General features: G+C 37.3%; 1 protein-coding gene across 5 annotated transcripts in view; it reads right to left on the reverse strand.

Moving 5' to 3' along the window:
- Nucleotides 1–25,675, reverse strand: part of PRCP (prolylcarboxypeptidase) — a 130,142-nt gene that overhangs the window by 6,362 nt on the left and 98,105 nt on the right. For all 5 annotated transcript variants that reach the window (XM_047754077.1, XM_047754075.1, XM_047754074.1 and 2 more), the window contains exons 4-9: nt 24,262–24,363; nt 20,235–20,416; nt 19,869–20,026; nt 18,780–18,952; nt 3,203–3,367; nt 2,312–2,499 (exon numbers count right to left, since the gene is read on the reverse strand). In XM_047754077.1, the coding sequence (XP_047610033.1) occupies nt 2,312–2,499; nt 3,203–3,367; nt 18,780–18,952; nt 19,869–20,026; nt 20,235–20,416; nt 24,262–24,363 (968 nt within the window). The remainder of the gene's footprint in view (nt 1–2,311; nt 2,500–3,202; nt 3,368–18,779; nt 18,953–19,868; nt 20,027–20,234; nt 20,417–24,261; nt 24,364–25,675) is intronic.

A 25,675-nucleotide genomic window follows, 5' to 3' on the forward strand; every position in this document is an offset into this window, starting at 1 on the left:
AGAACCAACCCAGATAGGAAACTCTCCATTATTTGCAAAACAAAAAACTATCCCAACAGCTACATAATAAGCAAACTGCATTTGATTTAAAAGGTCATCCGAATCAGCCTAGTGGCTTAGCAACAGTGTTTAGAGTTGCTGAGAGACCTAAGATGCACATGGACTTGAATTTCTTGGTCCTAGACATGTGAAAGCTAAACTAGTCACTGGGAAATTTACAGGAGAAAAAATACTGGCTCTCATGAGAGACTCTAGATGCCTGGATAAAATTCCCAATAGTGAGCTTTACTTAATTGCTGGGGACAATTAATTTGCCTGAGAAATGATGTTAAACTAACCAGGTTCTCAGGAACTCCTTTTTCAAATGTATTTAAATAACTGAAAATGACCATTGGTAAGATAATTTCTTACCAACTGAGGTTTGGGGGGAAAATAAACCCTTCCCACAAAACCATTTGGAATAAGAAAATCTGTGAAGTGGAATTATTAAGAGCTACCATTAAGTCCTCATTCATTCAGCATGCTTGCTGAGTGACTCCTAGACATCAGGGACTGACTGGACACAGGCAATTCAACCGTGAATAGACAAAATCTCTGCCTCCACCGTGCTCACTTCTGTGATAATCTATTTCTCAAAGTAACCCTGTCAGGTACTCATTATTTCTAACTTATATTAATTGGAAATTTGCCTGAGGCCATGAGCTAATTCAGTAAAGAAGCAGAATGGCACCCAGATCTCCCTGGCAAATCTCAAATCTAAGAACTAAAAACAGACTGAATTTTCCAACCAGAAAAGCAGTCACGGTTGGATTTGTGTGAGGTGACTTAAGGAGAGAAGCATGAACATAAAGAACAATTTCCTCATGGTTTTTGGGAGAGTTTCTTATTCACCAACCAGAAATGTTTTCTAACTGGTAGCTACTAAGACAGAATTAGAGACACCTAAGGCTGCTCCTTTACTTTAGGAATGTATTTTCCTCAGAAAAGCAGTAGAATTTTGAATTTTTAAATAACAAATTTTACATTGAATTTGTCACAACTAGCAGCATATGGGAAAATATTTCTTTTTAAAAGTAGACTTGCCAGAAAGATAAAGCAGCATCTTCATATTGTCCTGCCTTTAATTTTCACATGTCTCTGAAGCCTTCCTGAACTTTCTATCATTCCTCATCCTCATCAACACATAAATTTACTAGGCATCCATTACATGCCAGTCACTGTAGTCGGGGCCAAAGGCACAGGGATGATTAAGACAAAGTCTCTGTCACTGAGAAGTTTACAGTCTCATGGGGCAGACAGACATGCAAACAGCTAACTTCCATACGGAGTGCTAAGGGATGACCACAGGCCTTAGGGAAGCTGAGAGTGTAGCAGCAATGTAATCTCCCTGGCGGAATGATGGAAGGTTTCTTGAAGGATGCCTGAGTCTTAAGGTAGAAAAGACGAAGGGAAAGGGACATTCAGAGACAAATAGAAAGTCCCCTGTTGGCTAGAAGGTAAAGTGCAAGGCTGAGAGTGTACTTCCATTAATTCATTAAATAAACATTTTTTGAGCACATATATTTGCCAGGTCTAAGCCAAGTACTTCACTTGGGTAACTTTTAAGCATCACAACTCTATGGGTAAGTAGTATAGAGTCTATTCGATGAACTCTGATGTGAACAAATATCAAATATCAGATACTTCTAAAGGAGCAACATAAGAGAAGTACAAATGTGGGTTTTATAGTCAGACAGGCCTAGGTTGAAAATTGGCTTTATCACTTAGTAACTAAAACAAAGCTGGATGAGTTTTGGCAAGGACTAAACACAGTGACCTTCTCTTTCCTCCTCAGCAAAAAAAAAAAAAAAAAAGAGATGATAACAATTGCTTCCCAGGGTTGTTGTGAGAAATGAATGAAGTAATTTATTTAAAGTGCCTCATACAGGGGCAGTTCTGGAACAGAACAAAGGGCACTTCAAAAGTATTAAATATATACTGATATTTTTTATTATCATTAATAACAATAGTAAAAATAGTAAGACAAATTGAGAACAACGAATGATGCTTAACTTTGTGTTGGAGAGTATTTTTTAATATATTTTAATTTTGCTGCTGCTGTTTTTAAGGCTTTAAGCCTGCTGGTAATAAAGCATAAAATCACATCATCTCTCAGCATCTTCTGTCTTTCAAGGAGTGGAAAAACATGATAGATACTACTGCTGTATTCTACATTGTTTTAACTGTGTGGCATTTTCCTGGTTCTCTTTTCTCAGCTATGCTACAAATGTCTCCGTTAACCAAAGTTTTCTTTGTGTCAGCAAAAATTCACCTGAAAATGATGTTCGTGTGTGAACTGATGTTTTTGCCTCCATACACAGTAGTGATCCAGTAGGGCCTTGGTCTCACACCCCACTGTCTAAAACAGCCATCAGAAAATTCCTTCAAGTTCCATGAGTTAGGTTCAAACATGTCATCAATACCATTAGAACAGAAGGGCATAACCATTTCTGTGCAGGCCTGAAAAAGCAAACCAGGAGAGACTCCAATGAGAAAATGAGGTACAAACAGTTAAATTATCCAAAGTCATACAGCTTGTAAGCAATAAAGCCGGGGTTTGAACTCAGGCAGTCTGGCTTCAGGGCTCCTGTTCTTTACATCCATGCCATATCACCTCTCATTATTCCTGGAAAGGCTCAGCTTAGAAGTCATAGAAGTTGGGGCTATACATTCTTTGTAAACTGCTTTATTTCATATCCATTATCATATTTAATCCTCAAAACAACTCTGGAGGGAAATATTACCATTATTATTACTAGTCTCATTGTATAGATGAAGGAATGGAAACTCAGAATCAAGTTAGATGATTCTTTTCTGTGTCCATAAAATGCTTCCTTTATAGGATTCACCAAGATCTGTATTGTAATATTATTTTAGTTACCTATCTTTAACACCAAGCTATTTTGATGATTATACCGTATCTTATTTATCTTTTGTCTTTGGGGCCTAGAACAGTGCCTGGCATGTGGTAGGTACTCAGAATACTGAAGTTGGTATTTAATGAATGAATCAATGAATGAGGAAACTTATTATGGTCTCAAAGATAAGGTAACAGATCCAGATCTGAATCCAGGTTAGGTGACAAAATCTTGTGACTTCTCTGCTATAGCACAACCATATCAGTGAAAAGTAAGTTCCACATGGAAAAATTATACACACTTACTTGATAGCTCCAACCCAGGGCTCCCAGACTGCTGGTTGCTGTCTCCGATATATTCAGGCATCTAGCTTGGCCTGAATAATTATAGTATACATTCAGAGCTTGGAAAATATTCTGCACTAGCAGTGAATCAGATACATTGGGATTTTTCAAATACTGGCATACTACCTGTCATTTCAGAGAAATAAAAGGGAGAAGAGTCAAATATAAATATAAAATTACAGTTTAATAAGACAAAGAAGAAATATGTTTCATTTGATCATAAAACAACTGTAAGCATCTAACTGCTCTGCTTGACAATATCTACCTATTGAGTATAGCCACCTTCATAAATGAATAAACCTTTAAAATTACTCCCCAGGCTATAGAAATAAACTGAAGTCATGGTTTGCAAAGTCCTCCCTACTTACCATTCTAGCTTCATCTTTTGTAACCTTCACTCTAGCCTAACAAAACCATTTCTACCTCATCAACTTCTTTCCTTCATTGCCTTCGCTCACACGAAAATGCCCTTTCCCCACTCTCCCACTCCACTAGTGCCTGGCCAACACCAACTTGTCTTCCTCAGCACAGCTCAAGAACCACCTCCCCTATGAGGCCGTGGTTGCCTATGCCCTTAACTCAGAGAGAACTAAATCACTCCCTTTACTGCACCTCCACTGTGTGCAGTGCTTATTTCTATCAGAGCCCCTATAATGCTACTGCCATCATTTGATTCCAGAATGTCTCCCTCAGCACTTAACAAGGCATCTGGCAATGAAACATTTGCTAAAGAAATGGCTATATTTTTATAAAAATGCAAAATTTACAAAACTTCTCTTGGAAAAGCTACACCAAGGCATGTAGCTTTTCCTATGCATACGGCATGAAAAGAAGCATGTCAGGCACCTCTCCAGTTTCCAAGTAATCCTCCTAACACTCAACTATAATCAGTGCTAAAAATGACAGGTAACACTCTGGAATTGAGAGTGAAGGCCAGACTGACTAGTCAGGGGCATAGCGAACTTTCAAGGACATGAAAATATTTCTTCTCTTCATAGTTGTCTGTTTATACAACAAACAGCACACTTAGGATGTGTACATAATCCTAAAAAAAATTATAAACAAAAAAATGAACTCTAGATAATGAGGTTAAAGCTTAAGTATACAGTCTATACTTCATTTGTTTCTACTTTAATCTTTATTTTCTTCCTTTACTAACTTTGAGCTTCACTTGTTCTTTTTTTTCTAGTTCCTTGGGTGTAAAATTAGGTTATTTGAGACTTTTCTTGTTTCTTGAGGTAGGCATTTATCACTATGAATTTCCCTACCAGAAGTTCTTTGACTGCATCCCATAAATTTTGGAATATTACATTTCTATTTTCATTTGTCTCAAGGTTTTTTTATTTCTCTCAATTTCTTCTTCGACTGACTGGTTGATCAATAGCATGTTGTTTAATCTTCATATATTTGTGAATTTTCCAGTTTTCTCATGTAATTTATTACTAGTTTCATACTACTGTGGTTGGAAAAGATGCTTCATAAGATTTCAATCCTCTTAAATTTTGAAATTTGAAAAATCACAGGCAATAGAATCATAGCTGAATATCAACAACAGCAACAATAGCAAGAGTAGCAACTGATTATTGATCACTAGGTTTACAACAATTACATATTTAATCCTCAAACAATCTCATCAGATATATTTTTGTCTGCTAGTTCCCACAAACAAACTGATTCTTAGGCTATCATTTTATTCATAGTCATCCACTTAGTAAATGGTAGAACCTAGATTTTTTTTTCCAACCCCAGGTCTTTCTGGTTGTGAAATATACATCCTATCCTTTATGCTACAGAGCTTAGGAAGTATCCCCTTGTAAAACTGCAAATACCTCCAACGGCAAAGAAAATATATTAAGGAGTTCCTATTGTAGCTCAGCAGATTCAGAAAGTCTCTGTGAGGATACAGGTTCAATCTCTGGCCTCGTTCAATGGGTTAAGGATCTGGCATTGCCACAAGATGCAGCTTGGATCCAGTGTTGCTGTGGCTGTGCCATAGGTCATAGCTGAGGCTCCGAATCAACCCCTTGCCTGTGAATCCCATATGCTGCAGGTGCAGCTATTTAAGAAGAAGAAGAAAGAAAAAAAGAAAAAGAAAATACATTAAGCTTGCATACTCTATTAATACTGTGACATAAATTCAGTGATCTTGTCCCTTCTATTTCATATGAAAAAGATATATACAACAAGGCAAGTTTTGACAAAGAAGAGGTAAGTTCAGAGAAGGAGGAGCTAGGAAAGAAAGAGTCCAGTTATCCCATTTCAGAGAGAGATTCTAAGCAGCAGGAGCAACCAGGCCTGGCCTAGGGACATGCTTCTAGTCAGGTAAGGCGAGTACTGAGAAGGGAGGTGAATGGCCACAAGCAAAGACAGCTTCTCATCACAGTTCTGCCTAGGACCAGCTTCCAGCAACACCTTCCTGAAAAAAAGGGAAACTTGAAAAGACAGAGGAAATGAATTATGAGGAAATTTTAATACCTTTCTCCAAATATATTTGGCATAACAATATTTCTATGAAATGTTAAATATTATTTTGTGAATGAAGATTTCATAGTCAAATAATTTTAGGAAACAAAGCAGCAAATGTGAACAGTTTTCTTAACTTCAGAATTTCTCAGAGCCTTTAACATGCTGAACTATGATATGACTTTGCAAAAATGAGATAGAATGTGCATTCTTCTCCATAAGTTTTTGGAAATGCTGAGTGTGAGAAGTGTCTGCATAGCCATTTTCTCAGAAAATGTTCATGAGAAATATGCCAATGTGAAATACCAAAGAAACAAACATAGAATTTATCAAACTATCCACTGCCAACAATTGATCAGCATTCCACCCTGCATATGGACACTCTCAGTGGACTTAGCTCTTTCAAAATGCAGCACAGAACTCCGGAGTAGACCCACTGAATTCAGAGAAAGGCATTATGTTCAAGCGCAGCATGGTAGATGAGACAGGATGAAAATGCAAGCTGGGCAGGGGGAGAGGGGGTGCTGATATACAGCAACAAGGAGCTTAAAACTCTGGAAAAGAACAGTACCAAGTGAGTGTGACTCAGATGCTGGCATCAGATCCCCTCTCAGAGCTAGAACACTGGGCCTCTGTCAGGCAAAGAAAAGGAGTCCCCATGAATAGCCATCTCTGCAAACAGCAGTTACTGTCACTCCCTTGAAAGACACAAGCATGGCTGGGGACAGGCACTGGCTGACAATACATGGGTTTTGGCAGCCCCACTTACACAGAGAGAACATCATGCTCAGAAACTCAGCCTCTGCTGATAGTAATTCCTGGGCCAGATAAATGCCAATCCTGGGCCCACTGTCCTCTGTGAGGTCAGAGCACCCTTAAAGTACTGGGTCCAGTTCTGAGCACCACATTCTACTAAGGACAATGACCAACATGAGAAAATTCAGAAGGGAGCAATCAGGAAAGGGAGCTGAGAAATAGCTGAAGAAACCCTACAATTGGCCATCTGTGTCACTCCCAAACTTGTATTATTACAAGTAAGGTTACAATAAACATCCTATGTGTGTATACACATACATATATGCCCTTAATTGTTTTCTTGAGATAAATTTTTAGAGGAATTACTGGTTTGAAGGAAATAAACATTTTTAAGTCTTTTGCTCTATCATGTCAAACTGCTTTATAGAAAGGAAGTACCAATTTATAATTTACCAATATGCTAAATAGAAGGCCTGAAAGATACCACTTAAAATTTGTTTGCAAAATATTTGCAGATTTACTAAGAGAATTTTATCTTAGGTGTTCCTAAAGTTCTTTTCTAGCTCAAAAATTCTAAGAGTCTAAGTATCATCCTCTAACATAAAAGACACACTCTCTAGATATCTCTATTTTTTTATTGCATTTAAGTTGACCCTTGAAAAACATAGGGTTGAATTGAGTGGGTCTATTTACACACAAATTTTTTTTCAATAAATATACAATCAGTCCTCTGTATCTATGTGCTTGGCATCTGTGGATGGAAATTTCCATCTGAGGTTAGTTGAATCCATGGATGGGAGACCCACAGATAGAGAGGCCCACTGACTATACTGAGTGTAGTAACCTATAAAAGACTTGAGCATCTCTGGATTTTGGTATACAAAGGGACTCCTGGAACCAGTCCCCTACGGATACCATGGATACTGAGGGAAGACTCTATTCCATTAAGAATTTTGGGAACAAAGAGGGAATAAAGTTTTCAAAAAAATACTTATGCAGGCAAAACCTAAGTACTATTTCCATGCTTATTCAAAGACTAGTAATTCAGAAGGAGCTATTCATATACCTTTATTAAAGATCTACAGGATGCACAAAATACCAATGTAAATGTTAAGTTGAACCATATGAAATTGCCATGTTTATAAATCAAACACAGATATTGGCATATTTGGTTCAATCTCAAAATACTTCAGCTAAAGCCTGGTAATTTGCAGATATTACCTACCTGATGGAGCAAGCATTTGGTCTTGATTATTTATGTGGGGGCTATGATCTAATCAGATAAGGAAAAGGAAACTACCAATCAAGTTCCATCCAAAATACTCAGTACTGAGGTAGGTAAGCCCCTGTACTATATGCCCTAATTATTTTGTTGACACTAGCAAATAGCATCTTCTAAACAATTTCTTCATAAAGTACAACATTCCTGCTTGGGCCATAAATCCACTGATATGTAGGCAGCTGGGGCTGAGCCAGTCAGTAAAACTACCAACTGTTCCTTGAGATCAGGTGCTTTCCTTACAATGATCCACGAAGAAACATATAATAACCACCCTCATTTCACAAGGAAGGAAACAAGCTCAGAGAGGTCTGGCTACAGATACATATATTAAAAACCATGAATATAGGTTCTGAACCCAGACTTTGGCTACAAAGTCCTATATAACAATGGCTCCTTGATAACACATAACAATAATAATATTTATTGTTATTATCATATAACTAGTATCATTTAGTGTTTATTATACACCAAGTCCTATTAAATCCTCATAATGACTCCCATAAGCATTACATTGATTATTATCCCCATTTTGCAGATGTGCTTTAAGAAACTAAAGCAGAGAGAGGTTAAGAAACTTCTTCAAGGAGTTCCCACTGTGGTTCAGCAGATAGGAAACCCGACTAGCATCCATGAGAACCTGAGTTCGATCCCCGGTCTTGCTCAGTGGGTTAAGGATTTGGCGCTACAGTAAACTGTGGTGTAGATCGCAGACGTGGCTCAGATCCTGTGGTGCTGTGGCTGTGGTGTAGGCTAGCAGCTGTAGCCCGACTGGACCCCTAACTGGGAACCTCCATACGGCTGCGGGTGTGGCCCTGAAAAGACAAAAAGATCAAATAAACACACCAAAAAAAAAAAAAAAAGAAAGAAAGAAACTTCTTCAAAGCACATAGCTAGGAAGTAGCTGAACTGGTATTTCAGATCGACCCCTAGCCTGAGAACCTCCATATACCGCAGATGTGGCCCTAAAAAGAACAACAACAACCAAAAAAATGCAGACTCACTCTGAAGCTTCCATTTGTAACCACTACACCACGACACTACATACACACACTTAACTTTGACGTTATAGTGTAAGAGACAAATAACAACACAAACAGTACCTGAACATACCTGTAGCATCATGCTTAATTTTGTAAACAAGTAATTTTTATTTTTAGATTATATTTTTCTGTTTTTTTGCTTTAGGTAAAAACTTAGAAGGAATTATGTGGCAATACAAAATTATGAAACTTGTTATCATGCAATAGTAAAAAGCAAACTGTAAAAGTAGAGTAAAATGAGATTCAAGAAATGTACAGACCTATTCTAATTCACTTCATGTTTCCTAGAACAATTCAGGAAACATTCAGAAAACCATAAAAAGACCATAAGAGAACCATTCTAATAATTCTGTTTTTTAAAGAGTAGAAATTATGGAGATAGCAGAACATTCTAACCTTCTAATCTAATCAGCTCTGTACCCAAATATTTAGGTTCTGCCCTTTGACTCATGTATACTAGAAAAAATAAAGATAATGCATTGTTTAGTGTCCCTCTACCTATGAGGATAAGCATTTGAATAAGAGAAAGAACAAGAAGGTAAAGAAAATATTTTTTAAGAAAAAGGAAAGAAGATAGGTTAAAAAAAAAAAAAAAAAAGACCAATTTCTTCTCAGAGAGTATGGTCCATCCACATTAGAGAAAGGATTAAGCAGATACATTCAGCTTTTCTAACAGATTTTCTTTCTCTAAGGCTTCAATACCCCTCTCACACTCACTCAGATAATCACATTAGTTTTGTCATTAAAAGCTCCCTTTTCATAGAATGCACCTAAACCGCTTAAACCACCCAGAGAGGTCGCATACATTATCAGACACCAAGACAAACGGAAGAGATTTTCCATTTTATGTCTTATTATTTCACTATATCTATCTGCATGCTCAGGAGACTAAGCCAAAAGACTTGATGAGTTATCAGCTGAAAATGATTCCAAAATAAACAAATTCTACAGTATCCTTTAAAACAGCTCTTTAAGCTGAGAACTGAAAGCTAGTAGTTTTTATGCTGACAGAGCAGTCAAATGACAGAGGGGTTTTCTATTTCCCTTTTCTCTTCTTCCTTGTGTTCTATCAGCCAAGTCCATGATTATTTCTGCATGAATGTTGCAGCTTCTGTTAACAGTAAACAAAAGCAAATGGAGTCCGAGTGTGCATGGTCCACAGATAAATCAGAAAGAATGATACTTGAGGTGACATGGAAAATGGCATTCAGTTGCTGCCTATTGATACTTCAGAACCGTATGAGATCCAGGCAGAATTGGAAATCATCTGCTTTTTTTCATAACCCAACTATAACATATTATCTCACCATCCTAAGCCTGAGTTACAGACTCAGAAAAGGACGGCTGTTTGTCAGCCCTTTAAAAAGGAGGAAGTGTATCAGAGGGAGGAGGAGTCCTGGTTAAATGGAACTATCCAAGTGAAAGAGCGCTCCCCAACTGGGTAGTGTTCCAGGGATTAGGGGGTTGGGAGAACAGAGAGAGGGTCAAGAAAGGAGAAACAGAATGAACAGTGATAAAAAGTGATCTTACGCTAAAAGTCTGAGAGGAAGACAAGGAGTGGAAAAATTCTGAAATCGGATAGGATGAAATCAGAGATAGATGTAAGCAATAGAAGTTTCTCAAGTAAAAGCCAAGGAAAAATTACTTTTGGTAGGGTGCAGACAGGAAAAAGAATTACAAATATATCATCAGCAATCGAGAATTCTTTAATATGTCAAAAGATAAAGCTGGTAAAAAAAAAACAATACCTAAAGGAAATGACAAGAACAAGTCCTGGATAAAAAAAAGTAAAAGGTAAATGTGAGGCAAAAACATAAAGTTATCTTGCCTTAAAAATAAACTTTTACCTGATATATAAATAAAATATATATTTATATATATATAAGTACAATTGTGTTAAAGACAGATGGCAAAATATCTTAAATACACTCCACTAGTTAGGAGAAAGGATAGGATATACATTTACATTTAAGACTCAAAAGCAAAACATCGCAAAAGGAACATTAAAGAAACAGAGAAAAAAAATGGTTAGACTGTTCATTGTTCCAAATCATAAACAAATGCATATTAAAAGCTGTATTCCTCTGGCATTTTTTTCTAAGCCACATCAGCAAACTACAGGTTCCAGGCCAAGGCTAACCCACTGCCTGTCTTATAAACAGTATTATTGAAATATAGTCTTCCTCATTCATTTATATATTGTCTGTGGTTATTCCTTGCTACAACTACAGAGTTGAGTAGCTGTGACACAAAGTGTATGGCCTATAAAGCATAAAATATTTACTATCTAGTCCTTTGCAATAGTTTGCCAAATCCCAGTCTAAATAACAAGGAAATTCCCCAAATGTTTTTATCATTTGACAACTCAGTTGTTCTCCAAGCAGGCATAAAGATGCAAATGTAATTCTCACATTATACAGAGTGCAGAGTTAAATCCGATAGTTGTCACACTGTGGCAAGCAATCCACCCAAATCTTCAGTCAAGTCTTCTCCTAGTTCAGTGTAATGTGGGAGATCACAGGCTCTCAACAATGGTAGACTCAGATTCAAATCTCACTTCCACTTCCTCTGAGTTGAGCTTAAATTTCATCAACATAAAACTCATATTTATAACTCTTTTTTCCCCAACAGTATTTTTGTGGGGATTAATTAAGAGCATGTATATCAAAGTGTTTTATAAAAGAACAAAATAATGCCATTTGCAGCAACATGGATGGAACTAGAGACTCTCATACTAAGTGAAGTAAGTCAGGAAGAGAAAGACAGATACCATATGGTATCACTTATACCTGGAATCTAATATACAGCCCAAATGAACCTTCCCACAGAAAAGAAATTCATGGACTTGCAGAATAGACTTGTGGTTGCCAAGGGGGAGGGGGAGGGAGTGGAATAGACTGGGAGTCTGGGGTTAATAGATGCAAACTATTGCCTTTGGGATGGATAAGCAATGAGATCCTGCTGTATAGCACTGGGAACTATATCTAGTCCCTTGTAATGGAGCATGGTGGAGGATAATGTGATAAAAAGAATGTGTATATGTGTGACTGGGTCACTTTGCTGTATGGTAGAAATTGGCAGACCGCTGTAAACCAACTATAATGGAAAAAATAAAAACCATTAAAAAATTTTTTTAAAAAGAAAGTGTTTTATAAAAAATAAAATAATATAGAAAGATAAGATGTTATTAGCACATACACATTTATGGATACTAATTGGTTCAGATTTAGTTTGTTCTCATTATTTTGATCCAGGTTGTCTTACCCTGAGAAAGGTTTTCTCTTTAAAATAACTCTATAGGAGTTCCTGTTGTGGCTCATTGGAAATGAATCCGACTAGTACCCATGAGGATGCAGGTTTGATCACTAGCCTCACTCAGTGGGTTAAGGATCTGGCGTTACCATGAGCTTGGTGTAGGTTGCAGATGCGGCTCAGATCCTGCATTGCTATGGCTGCAGTGTGGACCAGCAGCTGTAGCTTGGATTAGATCCCTAGCCTGGGAACTTCTATACGCTGCAGCCCTAAAAAGCAAAAAACAAAACAAAAAAACTGTGTAGTGTCAAAATTCAACTTAATTCAGTATACATTTACCTCTAGCCTGCTTTATATAAGATACTGGTCATTCCATTTTTGTTTGTTTGTTTGTTTGTTTTGCTTTTTCTAGGGACACTCATGTGGCATGCGGAAGTTCCCAGGCTAGGGGTCAAATCAGAGCTGCTGCTGCCAGCCTACACCACAGCCACAGCAACGCAGGATCTAAGCTGCATCTTCGACCTACACCACAGCTCACAGCAATGCCGGATCCTTAACCCACTAACCAAGGCCAGGGATCAAACCCACGTCCTCATGGATACTAGTCAGTTTTGTTACCTGCTGAGCCACAAGGGGAATCCCCATTCCACTTTTTAGATGAAGAAATATATCTCTAATAGCAAACGATCTCCATTATAAAGTTTCAAGCAAGGTTTGTATTTAATAATTAAAAGGAACAGTTAAAAGTGCTTTGGGGAGAAGGCTCAAATCAATTAAGTTAGAAATGAAAAAGGAGAAATTACAACTGACACCATGGAAATACAAAGGATCATAAGAGACTACTACATGTAACTATACACTAATAAAGCGAACAAGCTAGAAGAAATGGACAAATTCTTATAATGGTACAACCTTCCAAGACTAAACCAGGAAGAAATAGAAAAGACGACTAGACCAATCACAAGAATTGAAATTGAAACTGTGATTTAAAAACTTACAACAAACAAAAGTCCAGGACCAGATGGCTTCACAGGCAAATTCTATCAAACATTTAGAGAAGAGTTAACCCTTATCTTTCTGAAGGTCTTCCAAAAAATTGCAGAGGAGAGAACACTCCCAAACTCATTCTATGAGGCCACCATCACTTTGATATCGAAACTAGACAAAGACACCACATACACAAAAAAATTACAGGCCAATATCATTGATGAAGATACATGCAAAAATCTTCAAACCAAATCCAACAAGATATTAAAAGGGTCATACACCATGATCAAGTAGAATTTGTCCCAGGGATACAAGGATTATTCAATATCTGCAAGTCAATCAACATGATATACCACATTAACAAACTGAAAAATAAAAACCATATGATCATCTCAATATGATGCAGAAAAATAGATGCAGAAAAAGCTCTTAACAAAATTCAACATCCATTTCTCATAAAAATTCTCTGGAAAGTGAGCATAGAGGAACCTACCCCAACATGATAAAGGCTATATATGATGAACCCATAGCTAACATCATTCTCAATGGTAAAAAGTTGAAAGCATTTCCTCTAAGATAAAGAACAAAACAAAGATGTCTATCCTCACCACTCTTACTCAATATAGTTTTATAGGTCCTAGCTGTAGCAATCAGAGAAGAAAAAGAAATAAATGGAGTACAAATTGGAAAAGAAGTAAAACTGAAGAAAACCCTAAAGAAAACTACTAGAGCTCATCATGAATTTGGTAAAGTTGAAGGATACAAAATTAATACACAGAAATAACTTCCATTCCTATCTATACACTAACAACAAAAGATCACTTACAATCACATCAAAAAAAATAAAAAACCTAGGAATAAACCTACCTAAAGAGGCAAAAAACCTGTACTCTGAAAATTATAAGACACTGATAAAAAAAAATAAAAGGTAACATAAACAGACAGAAAGAAATACCATGTGCTTGGATTGGAAGAATCAATATTGTCAAAATGACTATGTTATCTAAGTCAATTTAGAGATTCAGTGCAATTCCTATTAAATTACCAATGGTATTTTTCACAGAACTAGAAAAAAAATTAAAATTTGTATAGAAACACAAAAGAATCCAAATAGCCAAGGCAATCTTAAGAAATAAAAACAGGAGTTCCCATCATGGCTCAGCAGTAATGAACCCAACTGGTACCTATGAGGATGCAGGTTCAATCCCTGGCCCTCCTCAGTGGGTTAAGAATCTGGCGTTGCCATGAACTGCGGTGTAGGTCACAGACATGGCTCAGATCTAGAGTTCTTGTGGCTATGGTGCAGGTCAGCATCTGCAGCTCTGATTTGACTCCTAGCCTGGGAACTTCCATATGCCATGGGTATGGCCCTAAAAAAGAAAAAAAAAAAAAAGAAAGAAAGAAAGAAAGAAAGAAAAACAGAGCTGGAGGAAACAGGTTCCTTGGCTTCAGACTACAAAGCTACAGTCATCAAAACAGTATGGTACTGGCATAAAAACAGAAATATAGATCAGTGGAACAGGATAGAAAACCTGGAAATAAACCCACGCACCTATAGTCAATTAACCTATAACACAGGAGGCAAGAATATACAATGGAGGAAAAAGAGTCTCTTTAATAAGTGGTGCTGGGAAAACTGGACAGCTACACATAAAAGAGTTAAATTAGGAATTCCTGCTGTGGCTCAGCAGCAACAAACCTGATGAGCATCCATGAGGATGCGGGTTCAATCCCTGGCTCTGCTCATTTGGTTAAGGATCCAGTGTTGCAGGGAGCTGTGGTGTAGGTCACAATGCACAGATTCCACATTGCTGTGGCTGTGACTGTGGTGGCAGCTGTGGCTCTGATTCGACCCTTAGCCTGGGAACTTCCATTTGCCATGGTACAACCCCAAAAAGAAAAAAAGTGAAATTAGAACATTCTCTTACGTCATACACAGAAATAAAATCAAAATGGACTAAAGACCTAAATGTAAGGCCAGAAAGTATGAAACTCCTAGAAGAAAACACAGCCAAAACACTCTTTGACATAAATCACAGCAATATCTTTTATTATCTACCTCCTAGAGTAATGAAAATAAAAATAAACAAGTGGGGCCTAATTAAACTTAAAAATTTTGCATAGTAAAGGAAACCATAACCAAACAAATAAAACATCAAAACGACACCCCATAGAATGTGAGAAGATATTTTAAAATGAAGTGACTGACAAGAGATTAATCTCCAAAATACATAAACATCTCATAAGGCTTTATATCAAAGAAAACAAGCAATCCAACCAAAAAATTGTCAGAAAATCTAAGTAGACATTTCTCCAAAGAAGACATATAGATAGCCAAAAAGCACATGAAAAGATGCTCAATATCACTAATTATTAGAGAAATGCAAATCAAAACTACAGTAAGATACCACCTCACACCAGTCAGAGTGGCCAGCATCAAAAAATCTACAAACAATAAATGCTGGAGAGGGTGTGGAGAAAAGGGAAACCTCTTACACTGTTGGTGGGAATGTAAATTGGTACAACCACTGGGGAAAACAGTAATGGAGGTTCCTTAAAAAAACTAAATACAGAACTACCATATGATTCAGTAATCCCACCCCTGAGAATCTATCCACAGAAAACTGTAATTCAACAAGATGTTCATTACAGTACTAGTTACAATAGCCAAGACATGAAAAGCAACCTAAATGTCCACTGACATAGGAATGAATAAAGAAGATACAACAGAACATTACTCAGCAAAAAAAAACATGAAATAATGCCTTCTGAAGCAACATGGATGAACCTAGAGATTATTGTACTAAGTGAAGTTAGACAGTGAAAGATAAACATCATATGATATCACTTATGTGTGGAATCTTCAAAAAAAAAAAAAGAAGGATAGAAATAAACTTATTTGCAGAACAGAAACAGACCCACAGACTTCGAATAACTTCTGGTTACCAAAGAGGACAGGTGGGATGGGGAAGGTTGAACTGGGGATTTGGGACTGGCATGTGCACACTGAGGTAAATGTAATGGTTGACTGATGGGAACCTGTTGTATAGCACAGAAACTCTACCCAATACTCTGTAATAATCTATGCGGGAAAAAAATCAGAAAGAATGGATGTTTGTTTATGTATAACTGAATCACTCTGTTGTGCAGCAGAAACTATCACAACCTTGTAAATCAACTGTACTTCAAAAAAAAAATTTTAATGGGAAAAAAAGATGAAGTACATATATACAATATAATATTATTCAGCCATAAAAAAGAATGAAATAATGCCATTTGCAGCAACATGGATGGACATAGAGATTATCACACTGAGTGAAGTAAGTCACGCAAAGACAAATATCATATGATATCACTTATATGTGGAATCTAATAAAAAATGATACAAAAGAACTTATTTAAAAAACAGAAACAAACTCACAGATTTCAAAACCAATCTTGGAGTTCCCATTGTGGCTCACTAGAAACAAATCTAACTAGTATCCATAGGCCGAGGATTCAATCCCTGGCCTCACTCACTGGATTGAGAATCCAGCACTGCTGTGAGCTGTGATGTAGGTCGCAGACACGGCTCAGATCTGGCATTGCTGTGGCTGTGGTGTAGGCTACCGGCTGCAGCTCCAATTGGACACCTAGCCTGGGAACCTCCATATGCTACAGGTGTGGCCCTAAAAAGACAAAAACAGGGAGTTCCCGTCGTGGCACAGTGGTTAACGAATCCGACTAGGAACCATGAGGTTGCGGGTTCGATCCCTGCCCTTGCTCAGTGGGTTAAGGATCTGGCGTTGCCGTGAGCTGTGGTGCAGGTCGCAGACGCGGCTCGGATCCTGCATTGCTGTGGCTCCGGCATAGGCCGGTGGCTACAGCTCCAATTAGACCCCTAGCCTGGGAACCTCCATATGCCGCGGCAGCGGCCCAAGAAATGGCAAAAAGACAAAAAAAAAAAGACAAAAACAAACAAAGAAACAAAACAAACAAAAAACAATCTTGGAGTTCCCGTTGTGACTCAGTGGTTAACAAATCCGACTAGGAACCATGAGGTTTCGGGTTCGATCCCTGGCCTCGCTCAGTGGGTTAAGGATCTGGCATTGCCGTGAGCTGTGGTGTAGGTTGTAGATGCGGCTCAGATCCCACTTTGCTATGGCTCTGGCCTGGGCTGGCAGCTACAGCTCCAATTAGACCCCTAGCTTGGGAATCTCCATACGCCGCGGGTGCGGCCCTAGAAAAGACAAAGGAAAAAACAAAAAACAATCTTATGGTTACCACAGGTAAAACCACTGGGGGCAGAAAGAAACAATTTGGAGGGTAGGAATAACATATGCACACTAATGAGAACCTACTGTATAGCACAGGAAAAATCTACTCAATAGTTTGTAATAACCCATATGGGAAAAAAGAATGGATATATTTATATGTATGACTGACTCACTTTGCTGTATACCTGAAACTAATACTACATTGCAAATCAACTATACTCCAATAAAATTAAATTTAAATAAAATAAAATAGATAAATAAAAAGGATCTACTGTATGGCACAGGGAAATCTATTCAATACTCTATAATAACCTATATGAGAAAAGAATCTGAAAAGGAATAGATATATGTATATGCATAACTGATTTACTTTTCTGTATACCTAAAACTAACACATCATAAGTAAACTATACACTAATAAAATTTAAAAAAATAAATAAATGAAAGTACATGAACTCTCTTGTGGCTCAGTGGGTTAAAGATACAGTGTTGTCACTGCTGTGGCTCTAGTTACAGCTGTGGTACAGGTTCATTCCCTGGCCTGGGAAGCTGCACATGCTGCAGGTGCAGCAAAAAATAATGAATAAATAAATAAATACGCTTTTTAAATCTGGTTCTTGTATTACTAATTCTATCTACATTTACAGTGCTCATTCTAGATGTAGAGCCCATTATATTATCTAAGTTTAATAACCATCAAGTTGGCCAGCCTTTTTTTTTTAAACTAAGAGAAGTGCTCTTTACAAAGTAATACTTAAAAAGAATACATACAATAAAGAATTTCAGCTTGGAAACAACCTTAAAATTTATTGTCATGTGTCTTTATACTTTCCAGAGTGTTTTCACATCCACTATTTTACTTGATCCTCAGCACAATCCTATTGAGAGCCTAAGTGTCATTATCTCATTCTGCAGAGGAAGACATGGAGACCCAAGGAGAGACAGCTGGTAGGTGGTAGTTCTGGACAAGGGTCCAGAGTCAAGTGCTCTTTCCACTCTACTTTACTATGTGGGGAATCATGCTTTAGAATGCTTTAGCAGTTGAATGAATCACAGAACTATGATAGCAGCTGCCATAAGCTCTGACCATGTATTACCTGTTCTATGGGTCTCACATATATAAACAGTGTATATGAAGCACACAGAAGATGAAGCAGCATATAGCAATTATTCAATCAACAGCAACCACTGGTCTTATTTCTTAACAATGAGTTAGTTCTTAGTTCTAAGAGTTGTAATTCATATCACTCTTTAATCTATGAATTGTATCTCCATTATTCAAAAGAGGAAATTGAGGTTCAAAAGAGCTAGATAACATTTCCAAGTCTGAGTAATCAGTAAGTGACAGAAGCCAGGATTCCTGCCTAGGCTTGAAGTTTGACTAACTCTGGAGCCCCTTTGTCACTGAGACATCCTCTGATGCTAAAAGTCAGAGAATGCACCAAAAAGACAGAGAGAGAGAGGATATTATTTAAAGTGATGAAAGGCCACTTTGCTGTTACCTTGATAGGCCAAGCAGGCAAAGGCTGCAGAAAGTCAGACTCATAAGGGTAGTCCACCATTGCCAGACTGACCCAAGTTTCAGAAATCCAGTCTTTCAAATGCTGAACATCCTGAGAATTTGTTAACGGAGTGCATAAGTGAAGGGCTTCAGAAAGCCAATGCAAACCAGTGCCTGAGAATAGAATCACATTGTTGGAATATAAAAAGCACTGCTCAACAGAAAGGCTTTACAGATCATTTATTTCTCACTTGGTAAAATGAGTTTTAGAAAACTCAATCTTCTATACAATTTCTCCAAGAATGCTTTTTCAACATTCAACAAAATATTTTTAGAACAAGTAGATAATCCCATGGTAGATAAGTTGCCTATCTTCATGGAGCTTACGAGAATTAGTATTCTGAATCATTCCCTTTTGTAAATAAAACAAATGGAACACTACAGAGCAATGAGAATGCAAAAATTACAACTAAAGAAAAACAAATGCATTTGACAAATGCAGAGTTGCGCAAAAGACAGCAGAGGAAAAAATACATACTATGCAATTCCAATTACTGAAAAATTCAAGAGAAAGCAAAATTAACCTATGGTTCTAGAATTTAGGATAGTGATTAGCCTGACAAATGCAGAGGTAGTAACTGCAAAGAACATGAGGGGATTTCTGAGGAGATTTATTGATGTGCATGCTGATTATGCTATATATTTGCTTTGCTAAAATTCACCAAGCTGTGTGTCTTGATTTATGTACTTTCCTATATGTCATACTTAAATATATATATTATACTTAAACAAAAGTTTACTTCAAAAATGGCAAGTATTAAATTTAATGCATAAAAGGTAAAAATACACACACACAATTCCATTCTCTTAATTAAAACTTACCCTTTCTTAAATAATTTAATTTAATTTAATTTAAAAAAAAACAATCCAGCACTGCCATGAGCTGTGGTGTAGGTTGTAGACTCGGCCCGGATGGGGCGTTGCCATGGCTCTGGAGTAGGCTGAAGGCTACAGCTCCAATAAGACCCCTACCCTGGGAACATCCATATGCCACGCGTGTGGCCCTGAAAAGAAAAAAAAAAAAACTTACCCTTTCTTGCAAGTCGACTAATGGCATCCCAGGACCTGCGGATGGTCTCTGAACAATTTGGGCCACTTTCCCTAAAATCTTTAGTTACAGTCTTCATAAATACACCACAAGGTACCAAATTCTCAAAGTGCCAAATGGGGGCAGAGGATGCAAGAGCTCTAAATGGTAAGAACAAGGAAGGATAAAAGAAAAAAATGTAACTCATCAAATTCAAGTTTTAAAATTTAAACTGATACTGAACAAAAATGGTGAGAAAAATGACAGGTGTTAGTGAAACAGAAATTAAAAATCTCAGTACAATAGAATAGAACGTGTTTGCCTTGGCAATTATTAAGAAGTGCTCATGTCCAGTGTAAATGCATTTACCCAACTACCATATGAGGGTACTTCATCCTGAACCAGGCTGCAAGCATGCCACCATAAGAGCCCCCAAGAGCAATAACAGGTTGATTTTTAGTTCCTGGGATTTTTCTTTTCAAGTGTCTGATTAACTCTGCAAAATCAGCCAGAGCTTGTTCTGATGTCAGAAAATTCAAGTGTCTGGAATCCTAAGAAAAATAACAAAGAACATGTGAATAAATGTGCACATTATAGCAGCTTAGGCATAACCTAGATCCAGAAAAAAGCCAGATAAGCTTTTCGCCAAATAGAATTTCTAGGCAACTGAGTTAAAACACCCAATCAAAGCAATAGCAATGCTGATTTAAACAACTCATGAAAAAATGATTTTAAGTTTGTGGGAAGAAGAGCAGGTATTTTGCATTCAAATGTAATTTCTATTAAATGCTACTTATCAAAGATCTTATTGAGATAATAGAAACAACAGAGACAAACTATGAGTAACATTTGACAACAAATGTGATGGAATACAATACTAATCTTAACAGACAACTACTCTTAACTTCTATTTCAAATCTGGAAACATAACACAATGGCTACCATATAAGCAAAGGTAAACTAAATCCTGTGGGAAACTGCAGTAAGAATCATCCGTAAAATCCTTCCTCATCAGAAAGATTATGTTTGATATACCAAAAACTGGAAAAAAGAGTCAGCCCGTTGTACAAAATTGAGTTAACAAAAAAAAAAGCAACTGGAGTTCTTGTTGTGGCTCAGTGGTAACAAACCCAACTAGGATCCATGAGGACACGGGTTCAATCCCTGGCCTCACTCAGTGGGTTAAAGGATCCAGCGTTACCATGAACTGTGGTCTAGGTCACAGACATGGCTTGGATCCCGCGTTCCTGTGGCTGTGGTGTAGGCTGGTAGCTATACTTCCTATTTGATCCCTAGCCTGGGAACTTTCAGATGCTGCGGGTGTGACCCTAAAAAGACAAAAAAGAAAAAAAAGAAACCTACTGAAAAACTATTTTCAGACACTGGAAAAATAGGTAACACAAGACATTGATCTCTGAGAGAAAGATACTCAGCAAATAAGTTTCATATCATGTAGCTCTCTGCTGAGGGAGAATTTCGTCAATGCAATATAGGGAGGTGGAAAGCAGAGTGCTGCTAAGCTGAGGAGGCTAATGAGGTGTCTCTTTTAAAAGGGGAAGCCTAATTCTCTCCCTTTGAACTTGGGCTGGACTTAGTGACTTGGTTTTAATGAATAGAATATGGCAGAAGTGATATGTGACTTCCAGTGTCAGGTCATAAAAAGCACTACAGTTTCAAATGGGAGTAAGGGATTAAAAGATACATACTGTGTATAAAGTAAGCTACAAGGATACATTGTACCACACAGGGGATATAGCCAATATTTTATAATAACGATAAATGGACTATAACATTTAAAAATTGTGAATCACTATATTAAAAAAAAAAAAAAAACACCACTGCAGTTTCTACCTTGCTCTCTTGGACTGTGAACTCTGAGGGAAGCTAGCTGCCATGTCATGAGGTCACTCAAGCAGGCCTTTGGAAAAGCCCTGGAGGGGATAAACTGAAGCCTCTTATTAATACCCGGCACTAGTAGTTTGTCACTCATGTAGATCCTCCCTATGCAGAGAGCGTCCTCCAGCCTAAGTCAAGCCTTCAGATGACTAGAGCACCAGCTGACTTCTTACTGTCATGAGATTCCCTGAAACCAAACCACCTCACTGAGCCAGTCCTAATTTCTTACTCATGCCAACTGTGAGATAACAAGTATTTATTATGGTTTTAAGCTACTAAGGTTTGAGGTAAACTGTCATGTAGCAATAGATAACTAATATAGCTACATACACATATCAGGCTACCCTACTTGACCTTCGTGCTTTGGTCTCACCACTCTGACGGCTCCCACCAGCTGGTACATTTCAGAGCCAGAGATTTCCATCTTTCCTCTTTCCTATGTATGTCACCTATTTTTAACCTTCCCCTTCATCCAAGACGTACACTATCTGACTTCCTACCTTCACTCTAATTGTCGGTCACTGCTGTTTACTTCCAGTTTTCACAGCACTATGTTTAGCTGAGTGCAGTTTTTTCCCAATTCTCACAATATATTTGTAATATTCCCCCGTGCTACTGATAAATTCTGTGAGCACATGAAGGGAAGAAAGACCCAAAGTGAGCCCTTAGCTCCATTTGCTAAGAAAGTACAAACCACAGGGACCTAGGAAAGGAGGTTATGTTTCCATCTGCAACAAACTACTTCCTCACGGTTTCAGGACCTGTCAGCTCCCCTAATTAGGTAATTATGCAAAATAATAAGCTAAAGAATAGAGTTTTCCATGCCGCTCTGCTTTTCATTTATAACACAAGGACTTGACTTATTTATAATATGAGATAATAAACTCTCTGAAAACAAAAATAACCTTTTTCAAAACAAGAAGCCTAGAAAATGACTGGCACCAAGTTCTTCTGACTCAGAGTTCTCCAAAAGCTGGTATGTGTATACTGATGGTACACATGATGATCTTAGGCAGTGTGTAAGCATTTTTAATTTAATACTTGTTTTATTTTAATGTAATTTAGAAAAAAATAGTACACAAAGCCCTTATTAAGATAACACTGTTTGAAAAGCGAGGTGTTTAAAGAAAACTAATCAGTAAATAATAATACAGATGGCTAATTCATACAGCCAGAATCATAAGGACAGTACATGAGAGACTCAGTTAAGGAAAAAGGTATCCTGGTTTACTAAGTGTAGATCTATGGCCGAGGCCAAAGGTCCTTGTGAGAACAGAAAGGGCAGAAGGGAATCCAAGTGGACAGTTGGCCTCACGGAATGATAGAGAAGATTTGTCCTTATTTTATTGAAGAACACCTTATTAAACAAATATTTGTATTCTCATTACATTTTTTCCAGGGGTAGACCCAATAATTTAAGTGCGTAATTTATAAAGCAGATTATTTACTGACAGTTTAAACAATAAAAAGTTCCCTCCACAGTCTCTTCAGCATAGATTAATATTCACTTGGCAAAGGCTAGCCTCATCACATTGAGTTAAAGACTGATCAACGTTATAAATAGTAATAATATGACTTTTAAAAGCCTCAATCTGTTCAAATTATATATAAAGAGGAAGGATTATTCCCTTTTAGCCACACCCTCTCCTGCATTGGTACACTGTTGGTGGGAATGTAAACTGTACAACCACTATGGAAAATGGTATAGAAATACCTCAGAAAACTAAATAAAGAACTACTTTATGATCCAGCAATCCCACTCCTGGGCATATATCCAGACAGAACTACAATTCAAAAAGATACATGCACCCTATGTTCATTGCAACTCTTCACACTAGCCAAGACATGGAAACAACCTAAATGTCTATCCTCAGATGAATGGATTAAGAAGATGTGGTATATATACACAACAGAATACCACTCAGCCATAAAAAAGAACAAAATAATACCATCTGCAGCAACATGGATGGAACTAGAGACTCTCATACTAAGTAAAGTAAGTCAGAAACAGAAAGACACATACCATATGATATCACTTACTGGAATACAATATATAGCACAAATGAACCTATCTACAGAAAATAAACAAACTCTTGGACATGGAGAACAGACTGCAGTTGCCACGAGGGAGGAGGAGGGAGTGGGATGGACTGGGAGTTTGGGGTTAGCAGATGCAAACTATAGCATTTGGAGTGGATAAGCAATGAGACCCTGCTGTACATCTAATCACTTGTGATGGAACATGATGGAGAATAATATGAGAAAAAGAATATATATGTAAAACTGGGTCACTCTGCTGTACAGCAGAAATTGACAGAACATTGTAAATCAACTATAATAATTTTTTTAAAAAGAGGAAGGATTAAATACAAATTACTGTAATTTCAGGTTAAAGCTATCATTTCTTTCTCACAGGGGGACATGTAATTAGAAAATGTTCTAAACCCAATTTTTTTATGAGAGAAAATGCTCTAAACTTAAATGTAGAAAGTAGACTTACTTTGAATGAGTGGGCACCAAAGGGGAGGGACTCGCCATAGTATCGATGTTCAGCAAACACCAACATAGCTTTCAATTCCTCAGCTACATCCCACATGAACCCCTAGGAGGAATTTGCAAATTCACAGGATAAAATCAGGATGAGAAAAAAGTCTGAATCTTTTTGCAACTCATATGAAATGAACATTAAACAAGATCAAAAAGAGGTCTCTGAGAAGCTCCACAATTCATACTTGTTCTACAGATAAGTGATATAATTGTCTCATTGTTGCACTCACTCTCACAACACATTAGAGTGAAACAATTAAAAATAAGGAGCATGATAATGGGAGAAAAAAGAATGTATACATGTATGTGTAACTGGGTCACCATGCTGTACAGTAGAAAAAAAAATTGTATTGGGGAAATAACAATTAAAAAAAATTTTTTTAAATAAAATAAAATTTTAAAAATAAATAAGTCCAAGTTGCTCAACTACCAGTCATTCCAACTCTCCTTATTCCAACACTCTAGCCTCCCAATCAACACAATAAAATAGCCTTCAAATTGCACTGTATGCCAACGAACCTAGGAAAGAACTGAGGATAACTAAGTTATCAGTCTACTCACAGATAACTTTTATTTACACATAAAAGAAAAGAGTAGAAATAAACATATTGGACTCCTTGGGGTTTTATATTACTCTTATTTACATGAAGATAAATAGTAGCTAACAATAACTAATATTAATTGCTTACAACTTGTCAGACACTGTTCTAAACACTTTATACATATTAATTCACTTAATTATCACAGTCTAAGAGATAGGCCCTTTCTTATCCCCATTTTACAGACAAGAACACTGAGGCACAAGAGTTTAAATAACCTGTGACAGTCACACAGCTAGAAAGTAGCAGAGCCAAGATCCAAGCACAGGCTATCTGGCTCCAAACACAATCATCAAGTGCCATTAGAACTCCTTATTTCCACACATAATGCTGGTCATTAATCAACTACAGCATTTTTTTTTTTTCACTTACCTCATGTTGTGCCTTCAGAATCCTTCTCAACAAAGCATTCTAGGTGGGCAACATCAATCAACTAGATTTAGATTTAGCACAAATTAAAACTACTTGTCATTCCTAGTGCATATTATTGCTTTTTAATGAGCTACTGCTCCCTAACAAGGACTAAGAACCTCTAAAAGTTTTTGTTTGTTTTGACCAATATCATGGACAGTTAAAAGAGCTGTAAGCATGTGAGGATGGAGAATTTAACCTGATATCCGTCATGGTTCCAGTAACCTCCATCTTCTCTCTTAACACCCTGCCCATTCCCTGCCATGTATCTCCAGATCCTGTCACACCAGATCCTGTCACACCATGCCCTCCTCTGCCTGTCCTACTATGGCTTGCTGATCACTGCTTCCTCTCAAC

Source organism: Phacochoerus africanus, chromosome 11 (genome assembly GCF_016906955.1).
Source record: "Phacochoerus africanus isolate WHEZ1 chromosome 11, ROS_Pafr_v1, whole genome shotgun sequence".
Classification (NCBI taxonomy): domain Eukaryota; kingdom Metazoa; phylum Chordata; class Mammalia; order Artiodactyla; family Suidae; genus Phacochoerus; species Phacochoerus africanus.